This window comes from Triticum urartu, unplaced genomic scaffold (genome assembly GCF_003073215.2).
Source record: "Triticum urartu cultivar G1812 unplaced genomic scaffold, Tu2.1 TuUngrouped_contig_3895, whole genome shotgun sequence".
Taxonomy (NCBI): domain Eukaryota; kingdom Viridiplantae; phylum Streptophyta; class Magnoliopsida; order Poales; family Poaceae; genus Triticum; species Triticum urartu.
In genome coordinates this window covers 8,450-28,978 of record NW_024114448.1, presented here as the reverse complement: position 1 = coordinate 28,978, position 20,529 = coordinate 8,450, and the positions used below count along the sequence as shown (strand labels likewise).

The following is a 20,529-nucleotide window of genomic DNA, read 5'->3' as shown; positions in this document are numbered from 1 at the left end:
TCACGGAATTCACTAACTCCAAAAGTAATTGGTTGCTATTAAGCGCCGAATTGAATGGGTCACCCTCAACGTGGACAATCCTTTCCTACTGGCTACTGTTTCTCTGTCTGAAAACATGGGCATGAAGTAGGTGAGCTTAATAATTTGGTTCGTGCAGCATCAGCTAGGAGTATCTACTGTACATGAATTCCCATCAATTCAGCTGCAAATGCTTAATTATGATCTTCTTGTTAGTACGAAACCTTTCTACTAGTTCGCCGCGATTAACTGAGATGGGTTAATGGTCGTGGTGCAGGAGTCCGGCGCGGCCCCCGGCATGTCCGGGTACGTGAACATCACGCAGCACCGGGGCGGCAAAGTGACGTTCACGGCGGAGGACGCGGAGGACAGCGCGCCCTCCTCCGCCTTCGTCAAGTCCGTCAAGGAGATCCCCTACGACCTGGCGGTGCTCCAGATCAGCAAGGTGCTGGCCTCGCCGGAGGCCGAGGCGCCCGTGGCGGCGCCGGCGCCCGTCAACATCACCGAGCTGCTCTCCAAGAAGTACTGCAAGAGCTTCGCCGGCCTGCTGGCCGCCAACGCCGACGCCTACAGCACCATCAACGCCACCAAGGACAACGGGCTCACCCTCTTCTGCCCCGTCGACTCCGCCGTCGCCTCCTTCATGCCCAAGTACAAGAACCTGACGGCCAAGGGCAGGACGGCCATCCTGCTCTACCACGCCGTGCCGGACTACTACTCGCTGCAGCTGCTCACCTCCAACAGCGGCAAGGTCAGCACGCTCGCCACCTCCAACGTCGCCAAGAAGGACTACAGCTTCGACGTCGAGAAGGACGGCGAGACCGCCGAGCTGGACACCAAGGTGAACTCGGCCTCGGTCACCTACACCATCAAGGACGACGACCCGCTCGCCGTCTACGCCATCTCCAAGTTCCTGCAGCCCAAGGAGCTGTACAAGATCGCCAAGGACATCGCCCCCGCGCCGGCGCCCGAGGCCCCCAAGAAGAAGAAGACCACCAAGAAGAAGCCCTCCGCGGCCGCCTCGCCCTCGGACGACGACGACGACGATGACTCCGCCGCGGACTCGCCCGACGACTCCTCATCCGACGACGCCACCGCTGACAAGGACGGCGCCGCGCCGTCCGCGGTGGCCGGGTGGGTGACGGCCGCCGTGGCCGTGGCCTTGGCGCTGGCATTGGCAGCTTAATAAGGTGTGTGAACTAGTGTGTTTTTGTGCTGAGTTCTCCCAAAATTCGTGGCCCTTGTTATTTAGCGCGAAAAATAAGAAGGGCCATTTCATTCATATTTATTACCGCATGTCCTGAAGAAAAAGAAGGGAAAAGACAGGAATTTCCGGGGTTTTTGTTGTGATGATCATTTTGTAATGATAGTGGTCAATGGTACTGGAATGTGTGTTTGTGTTTATAATACTACATATGACAGACATCCTGGAGCTTAGAGTGATGTACAATTTTCTAGTTCTACCACTCTACTTTTGCCTTTTAAGCTGTTCGAATGCCGAACTTTCCCTAGCGACTCGTCAACTTTCATGGAGAAGTGGAGCTTCCCATGTGATCGATTGATTTAACTTTGCTTGTTCAGCTTGTAAAGGGCACGATGTTGTACCCCTTTGCTTCTACAAGGGCATCCTTAGGGTTTCTGGCGCCTCACGCTGGCACCACGGCCGGTCTACCTCATCTCTTATGGTTTAGGGCCATGCCACGGAGACGTGGGCGGGCTTCGGTTTTTAGGTGATTTTTTAAGTTTTATTAAGGTTTGTGTGACAGTGGCTCTGAAGATGAAATAAAGTTTTTCTCGTCTATTTCAGTGGTGCTTCTAACCTCATCAGAGGGTCTGCGAAAGTTTGTCTTCGGCTAATCTTATGGGAATCGGTCAGCGTTTGTCTTATGTGGATCCGATCTTCATTTGTCTTTATCTGTGTGTCTATAGGTTGGACCCATTTGATCTACGTGTCTCTTCGTCAGTGTCAACGATGATTGTTGTTCTGATGCATTGATCCTATATGGTCTTAGCATGATGACTTTCCTATTATCTACTATAATAAAGTTTGTGCGACTCCGTGAGGGAGGAGGGACAATGATAGCGGCGCGTTTTCGACTTGCTCCAATTCTTGTAGTCATCGCTAGGTAGTCTACAAACATTGGAGAATGCCTCCTCTTTCTAGCGACGACTACAAGTGTTGGAGCTCTTTGGAAATTAGCGCGAGGTCTACCTCCTTTTGCTTGACCTCCACTTTCTTGGCTCTTGACCGGTCATTGGCATCATTGAACTTGAGCTTCTTCTTTTGTATTTCAAAGAAGTTCTTCATTGCCTCCTCTTTCCACGCTTCCTTTCTTCTCTCTCTTTCCTCTTCTACTTGACACCTCCTTCTGAGTTATGAACCCTTTTAATATTTCTTGCAAGACGGGTGTTGAATCATCATGCTTTGAATTTAACTTGGAGTTGGTCTTTCCCCTCGGTCTCCTCTCACTTGGGTCGATGACCGATGACCACCCCACCTTTTTTGGGACGCATATTGGTCTTACCGCTTTCCACAATCTTTCTTTGTCATCCAACAATGAGTTAAGATTAATGGCCTGCCCCATGTTCGGCCTTGAAGGTAAAAAGCTTTGATGTGTTCGTTTTTTTGATAGCTTACCACATATTCCATGTGGTAAGATATCCAAAGCTTGAAACACCTACATATATAGATGAAACCAACAAGGTACATTCATATGTATGGAAGGATGATATATACTCATATGAACAAGGAAACAAAAAATATACCAAGTCCTTGATGCCAATGCCACTCACGGGATGGGCAACGACATGACCATAGGAGCCACAAAATTTGTTGCACTCCGCTTGGGTAAAGCTCCACCTCTTCTGAAGCGAGGCACTCTCAAATTTGTAGGGCTCAAACTTCCTATGTTCATGGAAGAATTGCTGGCCCTTGTTCGAAAATGTTCCACCTTTTTTGCTTGGTGTCAATTTTGGGGTCTTGTCCAATTTTCATCCAAGGCTCGCGCAACGCAACTTGTCCTCATCCTCCGTGTATGCTCCGGTCCTCATGCTTTAATTTGACGCCTCTTTTTATGAATTATGACCGGGCTATTTGAGCTAGCTCATTCTCAAACAATGGTTCTTCCTCGATGCTGACACTCTATTGGCATTCGGTCTCTTGGCCACCATCCCCTTGGACACCCTCATTGATCATGTCGCAATGACATCATCTTAGTACCTCGGGTCGTCCGGCGTCAGGGCCGGCATTCCATCAAATAGGTCGCGGGCATCGGGAAAGTTGGCCGGGAAGACCACCCATGAGTGCTTCCTTTGCATCGCAGTGGACTCGCCGGCCACATGTGCGACATTGAGATCAAGGGGAGGCACCATGGGGATGATCGACACGAAATCAAAGATTTTTTACAAGGGGTCTCGAGGTAAGGTGGAGAAGCAGGACGTTGCTTGGTCATGTCCAGGAAGGTACCCATATGTCGGAGTGATGTTGACATGGAGGGCGACTCCGAAAGCCTGGGCGGTCGGGCTGCCGCCGAGCCCGTGCTGGTCGCCACAATGGCGGATGCGAGAAAGGTTGGCTTGTGGACAATCCCTAGCATAAAGAAGGAGGTTTGCTCAGCCTTAGCGACGATGACCTCAGTGTCCGCAACGGTGGCCCGTGCCTGAGCGGTGACGACAATATCTTCTTTTGTCTTGACCCTCCGCTTCGCCGTCTCGGCTACTCTCTGCTCCGAGGTGAGCTCTTTCTTCCGCTTCACGGCGGCCACGACACGGGAAGACACGGCGAGGACTTCGGTAGGGGTGGGTGCGTCGGCCACAACTAAGGTGGGCATGGGGTTTGGAAGAGGAAAGGGCGGACGTGAGATTTGGGAGAGTGGAGATGGTGTGTCATGGGTCTACGATATGACAGGCAATGTTGCCAGTCAGTGTGTTAGCATCGGGTTAGTCGAGAATTGTAGGGCGTGACTTACTTAAGGGGAAAGAGCGGGTTTTCCATTGGGTTTTCTGGGTCTTTTTGTTTCTTTGTTTTCCCTTGTTTTTCATCGGGTTTTCTTCGTTCCTTTCTCCATTTCACCATTTTTCCCTTTCTTTCTTTCTTTTTCTTCGGTTTTCTTTATTACTTTTCACGATTCTCATTTCATTTTTTCTTTTCTTTCCCTTTTCTTTGTTTTGCTTCGGTTTGCTTTGTTTCTTTCTCGATTTTCAATGTTTTTTCTTTCTTTTATCTTCATTTTTCTTTGATTTTGTTTTATTTCTTTCTCATTTTCATCTGCTTTTCTTCTTGTTTTCCCTCATTTTTTTTATTGTTTTTCTATACACATTTTGGTATATATATAATACACTTTAACATTTTTACATAAAAGTTTAAATTTTCTTGAATAAATTGTCAACATTTTGTAAATATGTTTCAAATGCTTGTTAATATTTTTTGAATACATTGTCAGCATTTTTTATACATTTTTAACATTCTTTTAAAATGCTTTATTAAAAAAATTCAAATAAAAGATTAAAGTTGTTTAATACATGGTCAACATTTTTATATACACATTTAACATTTTCCAAATGCTTAATTGACATTTTTATGTACAATGTAAAAAAACATCATCATTTTCTAGTACATGGTCAACATTTTTTGTACACATTTAACAGTTTTCAAATGCTTAATTGACATTTTTTAAATACTTTTTCAACACTTTTTCAAATACTTGTATACATTTTTCATATATGTTATAATTTTTTCTCTATGCACATTTAACATTTTTCAAATGATTGGCAACATTTTTCAAATGTTTTTTGTAGAGTGTTTTTTAAATATATATTTAAAATATTTTAAAGTATAAAAAATCTGAAAATAAAGCAAAAACGAAAATAGGAAACATAAAAAGAAAAAAAAGAGAGAAAATGAGGCTGTGGCCACCTATGCGCGTGGGCTGACCCATCTCGTGGCTAACCCAGCCCAAATTTGAATTATGAAATGGGTATGGACAGCAAAACGGACATTAGTCCGTTTGCGCACTACGCTAGGCCGTGGTTTTTGTCCGCACGTACAGAACACGGATGCAGTCGGATGAAATGCGTTGGCCTGTTGGAGTTGCCCTAAGTTTGCCTATGCATGAACACTACAGAAATCAAATTAAACCACTAAAACCCCCGCATGATTAAGTATCTCCATAACCACTGGAATTATGTTCAGAGCGAAACATTTATTTATTTGACTGAGGTTTCATTAAGTGTTTGGCCTGCTGCATATTCTCATTCCTCCCCAAACTCAGGGTACATGCTTGATCTGTGTGCGTGCGTATGTTTTTTCAATCAACAGCGGATTTTAAAACGAAACCAAACCAGACACAAGTTCCATGTTCAACATCCATAACAACAAACCAACGCAAGGGGCAAAACTACCATATCTCAGCTGTACAACTAGTCTCAACACAACCTTATATACTATAATAACAAAAAGCCTAAAACCAAGGACACAACTAGTCTCAACACAACCTTATACAAGGGACATGTTGTCACTCATCGCTGCATTCTTCATCAGGAACGCCCCAACTTAGCTCCCTTGCAAGTCAAAGGGCAGGGCATCGGCTGCAAGGCTCCACGACATTCAACTTAGCCGTGGAGGGAACTTTTCCCTCGACGTAAGTCTGGATAGCCGCAAGCGCTTTAGGGGCTTCCATAAAAGTTTCTTTACCCACAAAGCATCTGTCAATCTCGGAACAAGTCGGCCCACCATCAGTTATGTCCAGTGTGAGGCACTCGAGCGAGGGTGTGCTGTCAAGAATATGACATGTGAGCTTAACCAATAACTTTGTGGAGCGGAATTTAGTGATCTTCACATGCCTAAGATTGGCATAGCATTGTCCTGGAATCCGCCCCAATTGTGAGGGGGGGTCTTCAAAAATTGAGTCATGCTCCCGGCGTCTCATTGGTACCTGCAGATGAAAAACCAACACCCGTGAATTTATTATTGCTCTAAACAATACAGCAGTCACTAAGAAATATCTCAGCAAGCCAATAGTTACTTACATCTAGGTTAAAAGTCTCCAAGCAAGGAGATGCGTCGAGACAAGAAACCAGCAAGAAAAGATCATAGTCCGCATACCGAGGTGCCGAGGCAAACTTCCATCCAAATACAGAAATATTCAAATACTTGAGGTGGAGGAATTTGCTTGCTAGCGTTGGTGTACTGACCATCTGCATAAATAAAAATATCTAACATCAATCCCTTTGCTATATAATGAGATACGCATATGTCCATAGACACCTCAAGCTCTAGAGTATGTACCTCGTAATACGAATGCATAGTAAGAGTTTCAAGATTCGGCATACTGGATGTGAGCACGACGAGAGCATAATGAAGAACGCAGGAATGTGATATGAAGATTTCCTTCATCTGCAGTGATTCTCCAAGAAATAGCTGTACTTGTTGATCGACATCGTCATCATGAAAAACATCATCATCATGGAAAAAGTGAAAACTGGAGATATTTGGAGCCTCGCTTTCAATCACTTGCAGCATGGAACAACCGGACACCATCACGTAGCTGAGGCGCTGCAGCAGGGAAGGTATCTTTATAGAAAATATCTCACTGCAATCATTGAGTTCCAATCGCTCCAAAGCCAGAGAATTGGAAAGAAGGAACCCCAACTCATCACTCTCAATATTCACACAAGACAGACATAGACTCGTCAGGCTTCCCGTGCAACCGATTCCTACCGTGGGGCGGAAGGCGCAACCTAAAAGGTCTAGCTCACGAATGGTGTTTTCACTGCCATTAGATAAAAGTGAGCATGGAAACTCGTAGATTGCTTCGTTTGATAAATGGTCGATATTTGAAAGTATGAGGCTGAGTTCTTCTATGCCTGGTTTAACAGCAATCTGGAGCCAACTATCAAGATAATTTCTGGTGTTGGCATTGTAAATACCATACAATTTAAGCCTGAGTGTCTTCACACCAGTGCCTAAGTGGTTTCTCAGAATATGGTCAACTCTGCTGTTGTAATCTCTTGTTGTTATTCTCCGCCTACGTGCATTTTTCTTGTAGCCCATTGTTTTCTTACTGAAGGTGAGGTTGGGCCGGCACCTCCAGAAACGTTTAAAGGAGTGAGACACGCTCGCAGCACGCGCAGCATCTTTCAGTGGCAAAAAGGAGCATATATGACGCCAGATATCCTGCATGCACAAGTGCACAAATTCAAATTTTGAATTGCAGAGGCAAAAAGTATTATTAAGTACTCTATCCGTTCCAAAATACTTTTTTCTAGAACTGTGCTAAGTCACACTTCATTAAGTTTGATCATGTATATAGAAAAATATATTAATATCTTACTACATCGAATACATATAATATTAGCTTGGTGTTGTAGATGTTGGTATATTTTTCAGTAAAACCTGGTCAAACTTAAAAATGTTTGACTTGGAACAAGGAAAAACCTCAAGTATTTTGAAACAGAGGAAGTACAAGGTAATAAGACCAAAACCTTTGTGCAGTGTCAGACACAGCATCAGGCATGGTGTGCATACGTGTCCAGGTCGTGGCTAAACATTTTCACGTAAGAAGAACAGTTGTAGCTTCAGACAAGGCTGGGACAGGGTAGGAGCATGTCATCTGGCATGCATGGCCTTGTGCAGCGGAACACGCAAACTAAGAGCATAAGCCGTTGGAAACTAAACGTTCACAGGCAAAAAAACAGCCATCGCAGGCGCAACGCCCCTTCTGATGAAAACCAGGTTTTTCAGCACCTAAACATCCACATCTTATAGGCGAGCATACCTTAGTCCAGTTGACCAAACACTTCCCTCCTTTAGCATCCTCAATTCCTCTTCACCGCACCAAAGAAAGCTTCTACGGATTTTGTCAATCTTTTTGATATGCCACTTGGAAGGTGTGAAAATGGTGAAGTAATAAGCACCGAGTTAACCAGACTACCAGAGTGAGGCGGCCCATTTTGTCCAGGAGCTTTCCCTTCCAGGGCTTTAGCCTGTCAGTAATCTTATCTACTAGGGCTCTAATTCAACTCGCCTACGCAATCTGGTAGGTAGGGGGAGGACCAAATACTTGCAAGGCAGGGAGCCCACCCGTCCTCCAAAAGCAGATAAGATGTCACTGGTATCAAGGTTCTCACATCTTATGGGATAATAAGCAACACACTTGCCGAGATTCAATTTCAGCCCAGACAGAGCCCCATAGAAATTTAGAAGACCTGAGACCATCAACAGGATTTATAAACAGCGCTGCATCATCAGCATAAAAACTGGTCCTCCTCTTAGCAGCTCTTTGCATGACCAGGGAAAAGAAGGCCATTTTCCATAGCAGAGTGAAAAAAAAAGATCTTTTGAAGAGGTTCCAGAGCAAGAATAAAAAGCATTGGGGTTAAGGGATCCCCTGTCTCAGACCTTTCCTGTGCATAAAAAGCCTTCTTGGATCACCATTTAGCAGTACTCGAGAATAGGAGGTGGCAAGAACTAGGGAAATCAAGTCCTTCAATTTGGAGCTAAAACCAAAAGCATTGAGAACTCCGATAGGATAATCCCAACGGACCAAGTCTAAAGCCACGGCAAAGTCGAGCTTTGCGAAAGCAAAGGTTTCTTCTTGGTGTGACTTCTTTCAGAACACTCTTGACGAAAAGAAAATTGTCATGAATGGATCTTCTAATGAACGCACTCCGCCCCGCCGAAACTAAAGAATGCAACTCTGGGGCGAGCCGAGAGGCGAGCAATTTACCAAAAATATTCATGATACTGTGCATTAGGCTTACCGGCCTAAAATCCAGGGCAGAGGAGGCATCGTCTTTCTTCGGGGTGATAATGAGAAAAAAGGAACAGGAAAAAAATGCACGTCACAAGTCTGTCATAGATCTGCATCAGACACTAGTGCATGACCCAAGACTCTTGTCCTCTCATTCCTCCAGTTACCTTCCTCTACATCTTGCGTGCATCGGAGAAGAGGGTGGTTTGGGAGAAGAAGGCGGAGATACAAGAAAAGATAAAATCTGCTTGGCCCGGCCTTTTGCCATCTCTGAAGCTGCTCCATATATTGTTTTAGCAAGTGGCAGCCAATGATCTACAGACGAAGCCTTTGAGGAGTCATGGGGACATTGTAGAGAAAACTACAGGAAGTGGAGGAAATGTGCAATTCATATGCAAGTACAACACGTGGTTAAAGCACACTTGCATAAGACATCCGAGGTTTGGCATCTTCAAAGCGAAGTTGCAGATGCTGGAGAAGACTAAGATTGTAGAACTAGTTGCTGCATTGCAGCGAAGTTTAGATACTTATCCTAGATTGAAGTTTATTACATAACTCATGTTGAGCATTGTCTTCTAGCTCATCCTAGTATATTGAACATTACCCAGCTTTTTTGATCCAGAACTATGATAAATTGGTAATATCAGAGTATAGGACGAGTTTCTTGTTTCAGTTAGCACAAATATATATCAAATATATATTATATGTAGTACACACATTACATCAATTATATTATATTTAGTAGCTGGTGGAATCACTGGGTAGCTTAATGGTAAAACACATGGCCGTGCTACCAAGCAACCCAGGTTCAAACCACTTTCCTTGGGTGTGCTAGTAGCCCTAGGCAGCTAGGCTAAGGACAAGCTGCAATGGCTTCAAAGGTGTTTTCACCGTAGTAATCAGGGTAAATGAGACACAAGATGTTGCTGGTTCCAGGAAAAATAGTTTTACAAAGTATGCACATAATAAAGATATAAAGGAATCAGATACTAGAAACAAAGTTGTGTGCTGGAGAATTAAAAGTGCAACCATTGTAAGTTGGAACAGAATCACAGCTACCAAGGATTGCAGCCGATTGCAGTTCACTCATACATTCAGGTAGCATAGTGATATATAAATCTAATATCGTTAATAGTATTCCGTTATCAGCGTTTCTTGACATACCTCCGGAAGGCTTGAGCCTGAATATGTTAATCTTTTGCCAGTTTGAGAAACATCCACTTGCGAGCGCTTTAGTTTAGCAACTGAACCAACTGATACATCTGCAGCAGGTCATCGTTATGGTAAGTAGACAACGGCAAACGAAGGAACACAGCAAGCACATCAACACACATATATATTGATCTAATATAAGTATGACCCGTTGTGCAGCTTTGTGCAAGAACACCAATGACATTGTAAGAAAGAAAAACTAGTTCCAATTTTATAAGAAGGAAAAGCTTTCTTGTAAAATTTCCAATAGAACATGACAGCGACACACACAATACAGTGAGATCTGAGATGGATATGCTTGGGCAAACTGTCTTTGCACGCCTCCCTACCAAGTCAATATTTTTTGTATGAACAACTGGAACATAAAGGGGGCTAATTTGTTGCATAAGGCGGTGGAGTAATACTTAGTAGCCTGAATTTGAGACCTACAGTATGTGCCAGACAGGGCATATGAAGATAAAACAACAGAGACGAAGAAGCAGTGGCTTACGGCGGCCTTGGATTTGCCGGCGACGAGGATCCTGCTCCGGCGACATCATAAGACGGCGGAGTGATAGCAGCCGGTGGGTCGACACGGAAAATCCCCTCTTTTTCCGCCCTGCCTCTTCTGACTCTTGAGCCCTCTATTTTTTGGGTTTATTTGCACCCAGTTCGTTCGGGATTTTTTCTTGGGAAAAGGAATCCGCGTGTGACCCCGGGCCTCTCCTCCTGTCCCCTGACTGGGCAGGCAAAGCGAAACCCTGAGAAACTCTCTCGCATGGGCCTACCAGGAGATGTTTTTTCTTTTTAAGTTGCCCTTCAGGAAAAAAACATATTTCATCATGTTTTTTTTAACACATTAAACATCGAGCAGCGCTACGCATCGGCCGGCGGATAATGAAAAAATATCCGCCGCCTCGCTGACCATTTGATGGACACGTCAAATAGCCATCCGATGCGCCCACGTGAGCAACCACCACTTTTGCAACAAGGGTGATGTTGCAGAAAATTTCCACAACAAGAGATCTTGTTGCAAAAAAATTATGCAACATATGTCTTGTTACAGAAATTTTTCGTAACAAAGGCTTTGTTGCAAATAATAATTTAGGGAGTTTTTTTTTCTGAAACAGGGCCCTTTTGCAACGAAGAGGCTTGTTGCAATTGAAACATGCCCTTTGCTGCAGAAACAAAACCGCCTGTGATGCCTTGCCGCCTCCGTTAGAGGAGCTTGGCGACATGCCGACCGACTTTGTGGGCATTGTTGCAGGAGCTTGTTCAACCAGATCCAGTGAGGTGAGCACTGCTGTAGGAGCTGGGGCGGCCAGATCCGATGAGGAGGTCGGCGGCGGCCGTGCCGAGCTCGAGCGCACCACGAGCGCTGACAGCCCAGCACGGAAGCAGCGGCTCTCGCGCCAGACCCGGCTGCAACGGCATCGATTTATTATATCCGCCGATCATTGTAGAGATATATAGTGCTGAGTGGGCCCACATAGGACACGCGTCTCACGTACAAGATGGCGGAGGTTCTCGACTGAACGATAGCTTTTTCCTTAAACATCATGACACCCCTAAAAAAATTAAAACATCATGACAGCACAAAAAAATATCATCATAAGTAAGATAAATTATATCCATGTCCATAGATCGTCGTGACTACAATCACCGGAGCAAGCCAATGGCGCGCCGCCATCATTGCCCCTCTCTTATCGGAGTCAGACAACTTTGTTGTAGTAGACAGTTGGGATGTCATCTCCTTCTCCAAAGCGAACATGAGACTAAGGTTCCCGCCTCCCATCGGCGGCGCAACCGATCTGCCTCGTCTTCTTGTCACGCCTAATATGCGACTCTATACTAAAGTGACTCAAAGGTCCCACCAAGGATAGAACCGCATATTGACACACTTTTGCAAGGTGCACATCATTACATCGTACCATGACATAATAGTCGGGATACATACAAAAGGCATACAATGCCACAAGAATACAACAATACATCATACATAAGAACAACATCCAAGTACAGATGAAACAAAAACAGAAGATCAAACGACATTCACCCTGCTAGCCTAGGCTGCCGACCAGGAACCTAACCCAAGATCGACGACGAAGAAGAAGAACTCCAAAACATGCAAACATCGCTCTCACATCATGATCATCGCATTACCTATCCCTGCAACTGTTGTTGTTGTAGTAAACTGTGAGCCACGAGGACTCAGCAATCCCATTACCATGGGTATCAAGACTAGCAAAGCTTAATGGGTAGGAAAGGGGTAAGTGGTGAGGTTGCAGCAGCGACTAAGCATTGCATGGTGGCTAACTTACGAATACAAGAGTAAGATGAGAATCTACGCAAACGGTCGCCAACTAGTAATGACTAAAAAGTGATCCTGAACCACTTACGTTCAAACACAACCCAACCGTGTTCTCTTCTCGAACTTCCCCGAAAAGAGACAGTCATGGTCACGCAACTCGGTTGGTGTATTTTAATTGAGTTTACTTCAAGTCCTCTACAACCGGATATCAACAAATTCCCATCTGCCACATAACCGCGGGCACGGCTCTCGAGAGTTTAAACCCCGCAGGGGTGTCCCAACTTAGCCCATGACAAGCTCACGATCCGTGGAGACAATCCTCCATCGTGGGACCTTCCGATCAGACTCGGAATCTCGGTGCACAAGACATTTCGACAATGGTAAAACTAATCCAGCAAGACCTCCCGGCGTGCCGACACCCTGATAGTAGCCGCGCGTATCTCATCTCAGACCACGTCCGGTTGGGTCAGTGATACGTCTCGAACGTATCTATAATTTTTTATTGTTCCATGATATTATATTATCTGTTTTGGATGTTTAATGGGCTTTAATATGCACTTTTATATTATTTTTGGGACTAACCTATTAACCGAAGGCCCAGTGCAAATTGCTGTTTTTGCCTATTTCAGTGTTTCGTAGAAAAGGAATATCAAACAGAATCCAAACGGAATGAAACCTTCTCTAGGATCTTTTTTGGAACAAACGCAATCTAGGAGACTTGGAGTGGAGGTCAAGGAAGCCACGAGGCGGTCACGAGGTAGGAGGGCGCGCCCAGGGGGGTAGGCGCGCCCCCACCCTCGTGGGCCCCTCGTAGCTCCACCGACCTACTTCATTTGCCTATATGTACTCTTATACCCTTAAAACATCCAAGAGAGCCACGAAACCACTTTTCCACCGCCGTAACCTTTTGTACCCGTGAGATCCCATCTGGGGACCTTTTCCGGCGATCTGCCGGAGGGGGATTCGATCACGGGGGGCTTCTACATCAATACCATAGCCTTTCCGATGATGTGTGTGTAGTTTACCACAGACCTTCGGGTCCATAGTTATTAGCTAGATGGCTTCTCTCTCTTTGATCTTCAATACAAAGTTCTCCTCGATGTTCTTGGAGATCTATTCGATGTAATCTTTTTGCGGTGTGTTTGCTGAGATTCGATGAATTGTGGGTTTATGATCAAGTTTATCTATGAACAATATTTGATTCTTCTTTGAATTCTTATATGCATGATTTGATATATTTGCAAGTCTCTTTGAATTATCAGTTTGGTTTGGCCTACTAGATTGATCTTTCTTGCAATGGGAGAAGTGCTTAGCTTTGGGTCAATCTTGCGGTGCTTGACCCCAGTGACAGAAAGGGAACCGACACGTATTGTATTGTTGCCATCGAGGATAACAAGATGGGGTTTATATCATATTTCTTGAGTTTATCCCTCTACATCATGTCTTCTTGCCTAATGCGTTACTCTATTCTTATGAACTTAATACTCTAGATGCATGCTGGATAGCGGTTGATGTGTGGAGTAATAGTAGTAGATGCAAAATCGTTTCGGTCTACTTGACACGGACGTGAGGCCTATGTTTATGATCATGCCTAGATATTCTCATAACTATGCGCTTTTCTATCAATTGATCGGCAGTAATTTGTTCACTCACCTTAAGATATGCTATCTTGAGAGAAGCCACTAGTGAAACCTATGGCCCCCGGGTCTACTTTACATCATATTAATGTCCCGTCAACTAGCTATTTCCGTCGCTTTTATTTTGCAATCTTTACTTTCCAATCTACGAGTATAAAAAAATACCAAAAATATTTATCTTATTATCTTTATCAGATCTCACTTTTGCAAGTGTCCGTGAAGGGATTGACAACCCCTTTATCGCGTTGGTTGTAATGTTCTTATTTGTTTGTGCATGTACTAGGCGATTTGTGTGTAGTCTCCTACTGGATTGATACCTTGGTTCTCAAAAACCGAGGGAAATACTTACGCTACTTTGCTGCATCACCCTTTTCTCTTCAAGGGAAAACCAATGCATGCTCAAGAGGTAGCAAGAAGGATTTATGACGCCGTTGCCGGGGAGATCTACGCCAAGTTAAGACATACCAAGTACCCATCACAAACTCTTATCCCTCGCATTACATTATTTTCCATTTGCCTCTCGTTTTCCTCTCCCCCACTTCACCCTTGCTGTTTCATTCGCCCTTTTTCCGTCCGCTTCTTTCCACTTGCCTTTTTTGTGTTTGTGCTAGTGCATTTTGTTGCTATCATGTCTGAAACTGGCTGGGGAGGTTATCATTGAAAAGGATAGTAGTAATGATGGGGGAGACGTTGATGCTTTTGATTATCTTCATGAAGAACCTACTATTTTACACACTAAAAAGTTTCGATTGGTAGTGGTAATATTATTGGAAAAGGAGTTATTCAAGATTTCTTTACTTGTACCGGTGCTTTGCCCACCATGAGCGGGTCTATTCTTCATAAAACTAGTAGTATTGCGGATGCTATATCTTTGCTCGTGGTTGAACTTGAAAGACAATTTATTCACATGCATCCTTGCAAATAGAGGATTTTTCTAGAATTTTCTAATATTGAGTATTCTTCTGTTAAGAGAGCAGCTACCATCTTTTTAGCTCATGAGTTCAGATTTATAATAAAAGAGGCCAATGAATTTTTTGCGCACTATAGGGTGGATGCCGCCAGTCCTCCCATAGAAGCAATCCTTTTTTTATCAAGAGGACATAATGCGCTTACGATCTTTAGATCATGTTGCTTTTAATGAAAACCTTAGAAAAAAGGTTCCTACCGATATTATAGTTGACAGGATTTCTGAACTTAATGATAATTTTGCTATCTAGAACAATGGGTTAGGTTTTTCCCTTGAACAAAGGCTCATGACTTTTTGCCAAAAGAATGCTCATAATGATGAATTGGTTGTTCAATATGAGGGGCCAAAGGAGGAACCAATACCTCCCGAGCTTGATCTTGGGGACTTTTGTCCCATTAAATTTAGCCCTTTTGATTACTTTTGCTTGCCACAAAGAAAACTTGCTGCTGAACGTAGGGAGTATGAGATGAGCTTTCGCGATTTTCTCTATCATTATCATGGCAATACCTAGATCTATTCTTGTTTTTATGCCTAGCTAGGGGCGTTAAACGACAACACTTGTTGGGAGGCAACCTAATTTTATTTTTGTTCCTTGCTTTTTGTTCCTGTTTAGTGATAAATAAATCATCTATCCTCTGTTATGATTGTGTTTTTTTATGTTTTAATTAGTGTTTGTGCCAAGTAAAGCCTTTAGGATCTTCTTGGATGATTGTTGTTTGATCTTGCTGAAAAAAAACCAGAAAGTATGCGCTCATGAGAATAATTTTCATTTTTTACAAGAGAGCGATAAAATACCAATTCCAACTATAGTAGATTGATGTCTACTACACAACCTTCTTCTTGTAGACGTTGTTGGGCCTCCAAGTGCAGAGGTTTGTAGGACAGTAGCAAATTTCCCTCAAGTGGATGACCTAAGGTTTATCAATCCGTAGGAGACGTAGGATGAAGATGGTCTCTCTCAAGCAACCCTGCAACCAAATAACAAAGAGTCTCTTGTGTCCCCAACACACCCAATATAATGGTAAATTGTATAGGTGCACTAGTTCGGCGAACAGATCGTGATACAAGTGCAATATGGATGGTAGATATAAGTTTTTGTAATCTGAAAATATAAAAACAGCAAGGTAACTAATGATAAAAGTGAGCACAAACGGTATTGCAATGCGTTGAAACAAGGCCTAGGGTTCATACTTTCACTAGTGCAAGTCCTCTCAACAATAATAACATAATTGGATCACATAACTGTCCCTCAACATGCAACAAAGAGTCACTCCAAAGTCACTAATAGCGGAGAACAAACGAAAAGATTATGGTAGGGTACGAAACCACCCCAAAGTTATTCTTTCCAATCAATCCGTTGGGATATTCCTATAAGTGTCACAAACAGCCCTAGAGTTCATACTAGAATAACACCTTAAGACACAAATCAACCAAACCCCTAATGTCACCTAGATACTCCAATGTCACCTCAAGTATCCGTGGGTATGATTATACGATATGCATCACACAATCTCAGATTCATCTATTCAACCAACACATAGAACCTCAAAGAGTGCCCCAAAGTTTCTACCGGAGAGTCAAGATGAAAATGTGTGCCAACCCCTATGCATAGGTTCATGGGCGGAAGCCGCAAGTTGATCACCAAAACATACATCAAGTGGATCAATAGAATACCCCATTGTCACCACGGGTATCCCACGCAAGACATACATCAAGTGTTCTCAAATCCTTAAATACTCAATCCGATAAGATAACTTCAAAGGGAAAACTCAATCCATTACAAGAGAGTAGAGGGGGAGAAACATCATAAGATCCAACTATAATAGCAAAGCTCGCGATACATCAAGATCGTACCACCTCAAGAACACGAGAGAGAGAGAGAGATCAAACACATAGCAACTGGTACATACCCTCAGCCCCGAGGGAGAACTACTCCCTCCTCGTCATGGAGAGCACCGGGATGATGAAGATGGCCACCAAAGAGGGATTCCCCCTCCGGCAGGGTGCCAGAACGGGTCTAGATTGGTTTTCGGTGGCTACGGAGGCTTCTGGCGGCGGAACTCCCGATCTATTGTGCTCCCCGAAGTTTTTAGGGTATATGGATATATATAGGAGGAAGAAATACATCAGGGGAGCCATGAGGGGCCCACGAGGGTGGAGGGCGCGCCCAGGGGGATGGGCACGCCCCCTGCCTCGTGCTCTCCTCGTTGATCCCCTGACGTGCACTCCAAGTCTCCCGTATTGCTTTCTTTCCAAAAATAACTTTTCCAAAGGTTTCAATCCGTTTGGACTCCGTTTGATATTTCTTTTCCGCGAAACACCGAAACAAGGGAAAAACAGAAACTGGCACTAGGCTCTGGGTTAATAGGTTAGTCCCAAAAATCATATAAAATAGCATATAAATGCATATAAAACATCCAAGGTTGATAATATAATAGCATGGAACAATCAAAAATTATAGATACGTTGGAGACGTATTAGCATCCCCAAGCTTAATTCCTGCTCGTCCTCGAGTAGGTAAATGATAAAAACAGAATTTTTGATGTGGAATGCTACCTAACATATTTATCCATGTAGTTCTCTTTATTGTGGCAAGAATATTCAGATCCATAAGATTTAATACAAAAGTTTAATATTGACATAAAAATAATAATACTTCAAGCATACTAACCAAGTAATCATGTCTTCTCAAAATAACATGTCCAAAGAAAGTGTAGGATCGAAAGTATGTCTAGAGGTAGGGGGTGATTAGACTAGTTGACCAAATAAAAATCTAGTCTTTTCCCAATTTTAGTTCTTGGCAGATTTTAGCAACTTTGAACAAGTCAAGCAATCTTAACACAATTCAAGCAAGCATGCAAAGAGTATATGAGTAGCGGAAAGTAAAGCATGCAACTTGCAAGAATGTAAAGGGGAGGGTTCGGAGGATTCAAACGCAATTGGAGACACGGATGTTTTGTCGTGGTTCCAATAGGTGGTGCTATCGTACATCCACGTTGATGGAGACTTCAACCCACGAAGGGTAACGGTTGCGTGAGTCCACGGAGGGCTCCACCCACGAAGGGTCCATGAAGAAGCGACCTTGTCTATCCCACCATGGCCATCGCCCACGAAGGACTTGCCTCACTAGCTGTAGATCTTCACGAAGTAGGCGATCTCCTTGCCCTTACAAACTCCTTGGTTCAACTCCACAATCTTGTCGGAGGCTCCCAAGTGACACCTAGCCAATCTAGGAGACACCACTCTCCAAGAAGTAACAAATGGTGTGTTGATGGTGAACTCCTTGCTCTTGTGCTTCAAATGATAGTCTCCACAACACTCAACTCTCTCTCACAGGATATGGATTTGGTGGAAAGAAGATTTGAGTAGAAAGCAACTTGGGGAAGGCTAGAGATCAAGATTCATATGGTAGGAATGGAATATCTTGGTCTCAACACAAGTGTAGGTGGTTCTCTCTCTCAGAAAATATAGGTTGGAAGTGTAGGTTTGTTCCGATGGCTCTCTCCACGGGTGAAGAGGAGGTGGAGGGGTATATATAGCCTCCACACAAAATCTAACCGTTACACATAACTTTCCAAACTCGGTGGGACCGAATGGTTAAACTCGGTCGGACCGATTCAGCAAAGCTAGTGACCGTTAGGGTTTTCGGTGTGACCGACATGCAACTCGGTAGGACAAATATGATTAGGGTTAGGGCATAACGTAATCTCGGTGAGACCGATTACACAAACTCGGTGAGACCGATTTTGGTAATAAGCTAACCAGAGAGTTGGTCAGCTAAACTCGGTGGGACCGATCGCTCATTTCGGTGAGACCGAAACGTTATGAAGGGAAAATAGAGAGTTTACATTGCAATCTAGGTGGGACCGATCGCTCATCTCGGTGAGACCGAAATGTTACGAAGGGAAACAGAGAGATTACAACCCCATCTCGGTGATACCGAGATCCCTATCGGTGAGACCGATTTGCCTAGGGTTTGTGGCAGTGGCTATGACATTTGAAACTCGGTGGCGCCGTATAGAAAGAATCGGTGGGGCTGAGTTTAACTTTTGGTTTAGGTCATATGTGGATGTGAGAAAGTAGTTGAGGGTTTTGGAGCATATCACTAAGCATTTTGAGCAAGAACCTCATTAGGCAACACCTCATCCCTCCTTGATAGTATTGGCTTTTCCTATAGACTCAATGTGATCTTGGATCACTAAAATAGAAAATGTAGAGTCTTGAGATTTGAGCTTGAGCCAATCCTTTGTCCTTAGCATTTTGAGGGGTCCACTTTTCTCATCCATGCCGTGCCAATCATTGAGCTTTCCTGAGATATTAATCTTGAAATAGCATTAGCTCAATGAGCTATATGTTGTTAGGAATTACCAAAACCACCTAGGGATAGTTGCACTTTCAAAGGAGCATGCGGCACGACCGGCAGTGCTTTGGACGACTAGAGCAAGAAGACCAGAGGTTGAAGAAGCACTACGGCCGTTGGATGGACATCGTACGGTCACTGGAGCTAGAATCGTTCGTATTGACTAAGTTGACAAAGCCCTTCGTCCCCGTCAACTTAGTAGGCCCACAAGTCAGCCTCCCACTAAGGTGGGTCCCAGCTAGCCGGGGCAGTATTCATTGTTTTGTGTGTAATAAGGAGGCACTTCCGGTGGGTCCGAGCTGACAGAGGGGGGAAAGTTTTTTTGTGAAATACGATGGCCCGTCCGGTGGGTCCCAGCAGTCAGGGGGAAACGATTTTTTTCAAAAAATACTGGTCGTCCAGTGGGTCCCCGCTGTTAGGTGGAAGAATAATTATTTTTCGCGTAATAAGGAGGCACTTCCTTGCGGCTGTCGTGGACCCAGCTGTCAGCCTCTGCACGTACATGTAGCGACCCGACCTCAGATGGTCAGTCTCTGTGCTTCAGTGTCATCCCTGGATCGGTAATGCTGACACACACAGTACTCGAGGATTTATAACAGAGTAGCAATCACACACTTATTACATCGAAAAGTCTAAAAGAGAACTTATTACAGATATGGCTTAAGGCCATCTAATGCGATAACAGCGGAAGGCTTGGAAGATAAAGTGAGTCCATCAACTCCAACGGCATAGCTGAGCTGCACGGCAACGACCTAACGAACCTTACTCCTCGTCTGAAAAGTCTGCAACATAATACGTTGCAGCCCGAAAACGGGTCAGCACATGGAAATATGCTGGCAATATAACACAGTAGAGCAGAAACAGAATAATGCTATCACTACATGCATATATGGCTGGTGGAAAGCTGTATGCTTATAATTTTTGCGAAAAGCCAATTTTTCCCTACAACAAAGGAATAGATTTTAATTTAACTATCATGGTGGTTGAAACATCATTGAGAAGGTAACCCCAACTCAATCCCAATTAAAGTGATTAACAACCCAACAGTATTAATTAAACATGGTGAGATACATGTGATAACCCAAGTACTAGATACTCAAGAATTGTCCATAACCGGGGACACGGCTAACCATGATTAGATTGTACACTCTGTAGAGGTTTGCGCACTTTTCCCCACAAGACTCGATCGCCTCCGTTGGATTTCTCGCACTACATGGTGTTTGAGAAACGGATGACCGAGACACAGTCTTTCAGAAACATTAACTCTCTACTCCGGGTAGACCATACCAAACCTA

At 44.0% G+C, this 20,529-nt stretch overlaps 2 protein-coding genes across 4 annotated transcripts; one reads left to right on the top strand and one right to left on the bottom strand.

The window, feature by feature from the left end:
* The first annotated feature begins 263 nt into the window (after positions 1-263).
* Positions 264-1,484, top strand: LOC125527441 (fasciclin-like arabinogalactan protein 1). Its single transcript, XM_048691944.1, has one exon. It carries the CDS (start codon positions 281-283, stop codon positions 1,202-1,204), a length of 924 nt encoding a protein of 307 aa, XP_048547901.1. The 5' UTR covers positions 264-280; the 3' UTR covers positions 1,205-1,484.
* A 3,902-nt stretch (positions 1,485-5,386) lies between these two features.
* On the bottom strand, positions 5,387-10,700 carry LOC125527442. Of its 3 annotated transcripts, none has more exons than XM_048691946.1 (5): positions 10,471-10,700; positions 9,933-10,030; positions 6,305-7,192; positions 6,046-6,213; positions 5,387-5,951 (listed from the first exon to the last, which is right to left on the bottom strand). In XM_048691946.1, the coding sequence occupies exons 1-5, from the start codon at positions 10,517-10,519 to the stop codon at positions 5,586-5,588; spliced, it is 1,569 nt and encodes a 522-aa protein (XP_048547903.1). In that variant the 5' UTR covers positions 10,520-10,700; the 3' UTR covers positions 5,387-5,585. The 3 variants fall into 3 exon arrangements, with proteins under 3 accessions (XP_048547903.1, XP_048547905.1, XP_048547904.1); XM_048691948.1 differs by having other exon boundaries at positions 6,305-6,571; XM_048691947.1 differs by lacking the exons at positions 9,933-10,030; positions 10,471-10,700 and adding an exon at positions 7,794-9,924.
* Between the last annotated feature and the right edge of the window lie 9,829 nt (positions 10,701-20,529).

What these genes read in the sequence shown, in the direction of transcription:
- LOC125527442 (XM_048691946.1), bottom strand. Translation starts at nt 10,519, where the DNA reads ATGATGTCGCCGGAGCAGGATCCTCGTCGCCGGCAAATCCAAGGCCGC. An exon ending in CAGGCTCAAGCCTTCCGGAG is followed by an intron (nt 7,193 to 9,932) that starts GTATGTCAAGAA and finishes TTGTGCATGCAG; the next exon opens with GATATCTGGCGTCATATATG. An exon ending in CTATGCATTCGTATTACGAG is followed by an intron (nt 6,214 to 6,304) that starts GTACATACTCTA and finishes TTATTTATGCAG; the next exon opens with ATGGTCAGTACACCAACGCT.
- LOC125527441 (XM_048691944.1), top strand. Translation starts at nt 281, where the DNA reads ATGGTCGTGGTGCAGGAGTCCGGCGCGGCCCCCGGCATGTCCGGGTAC.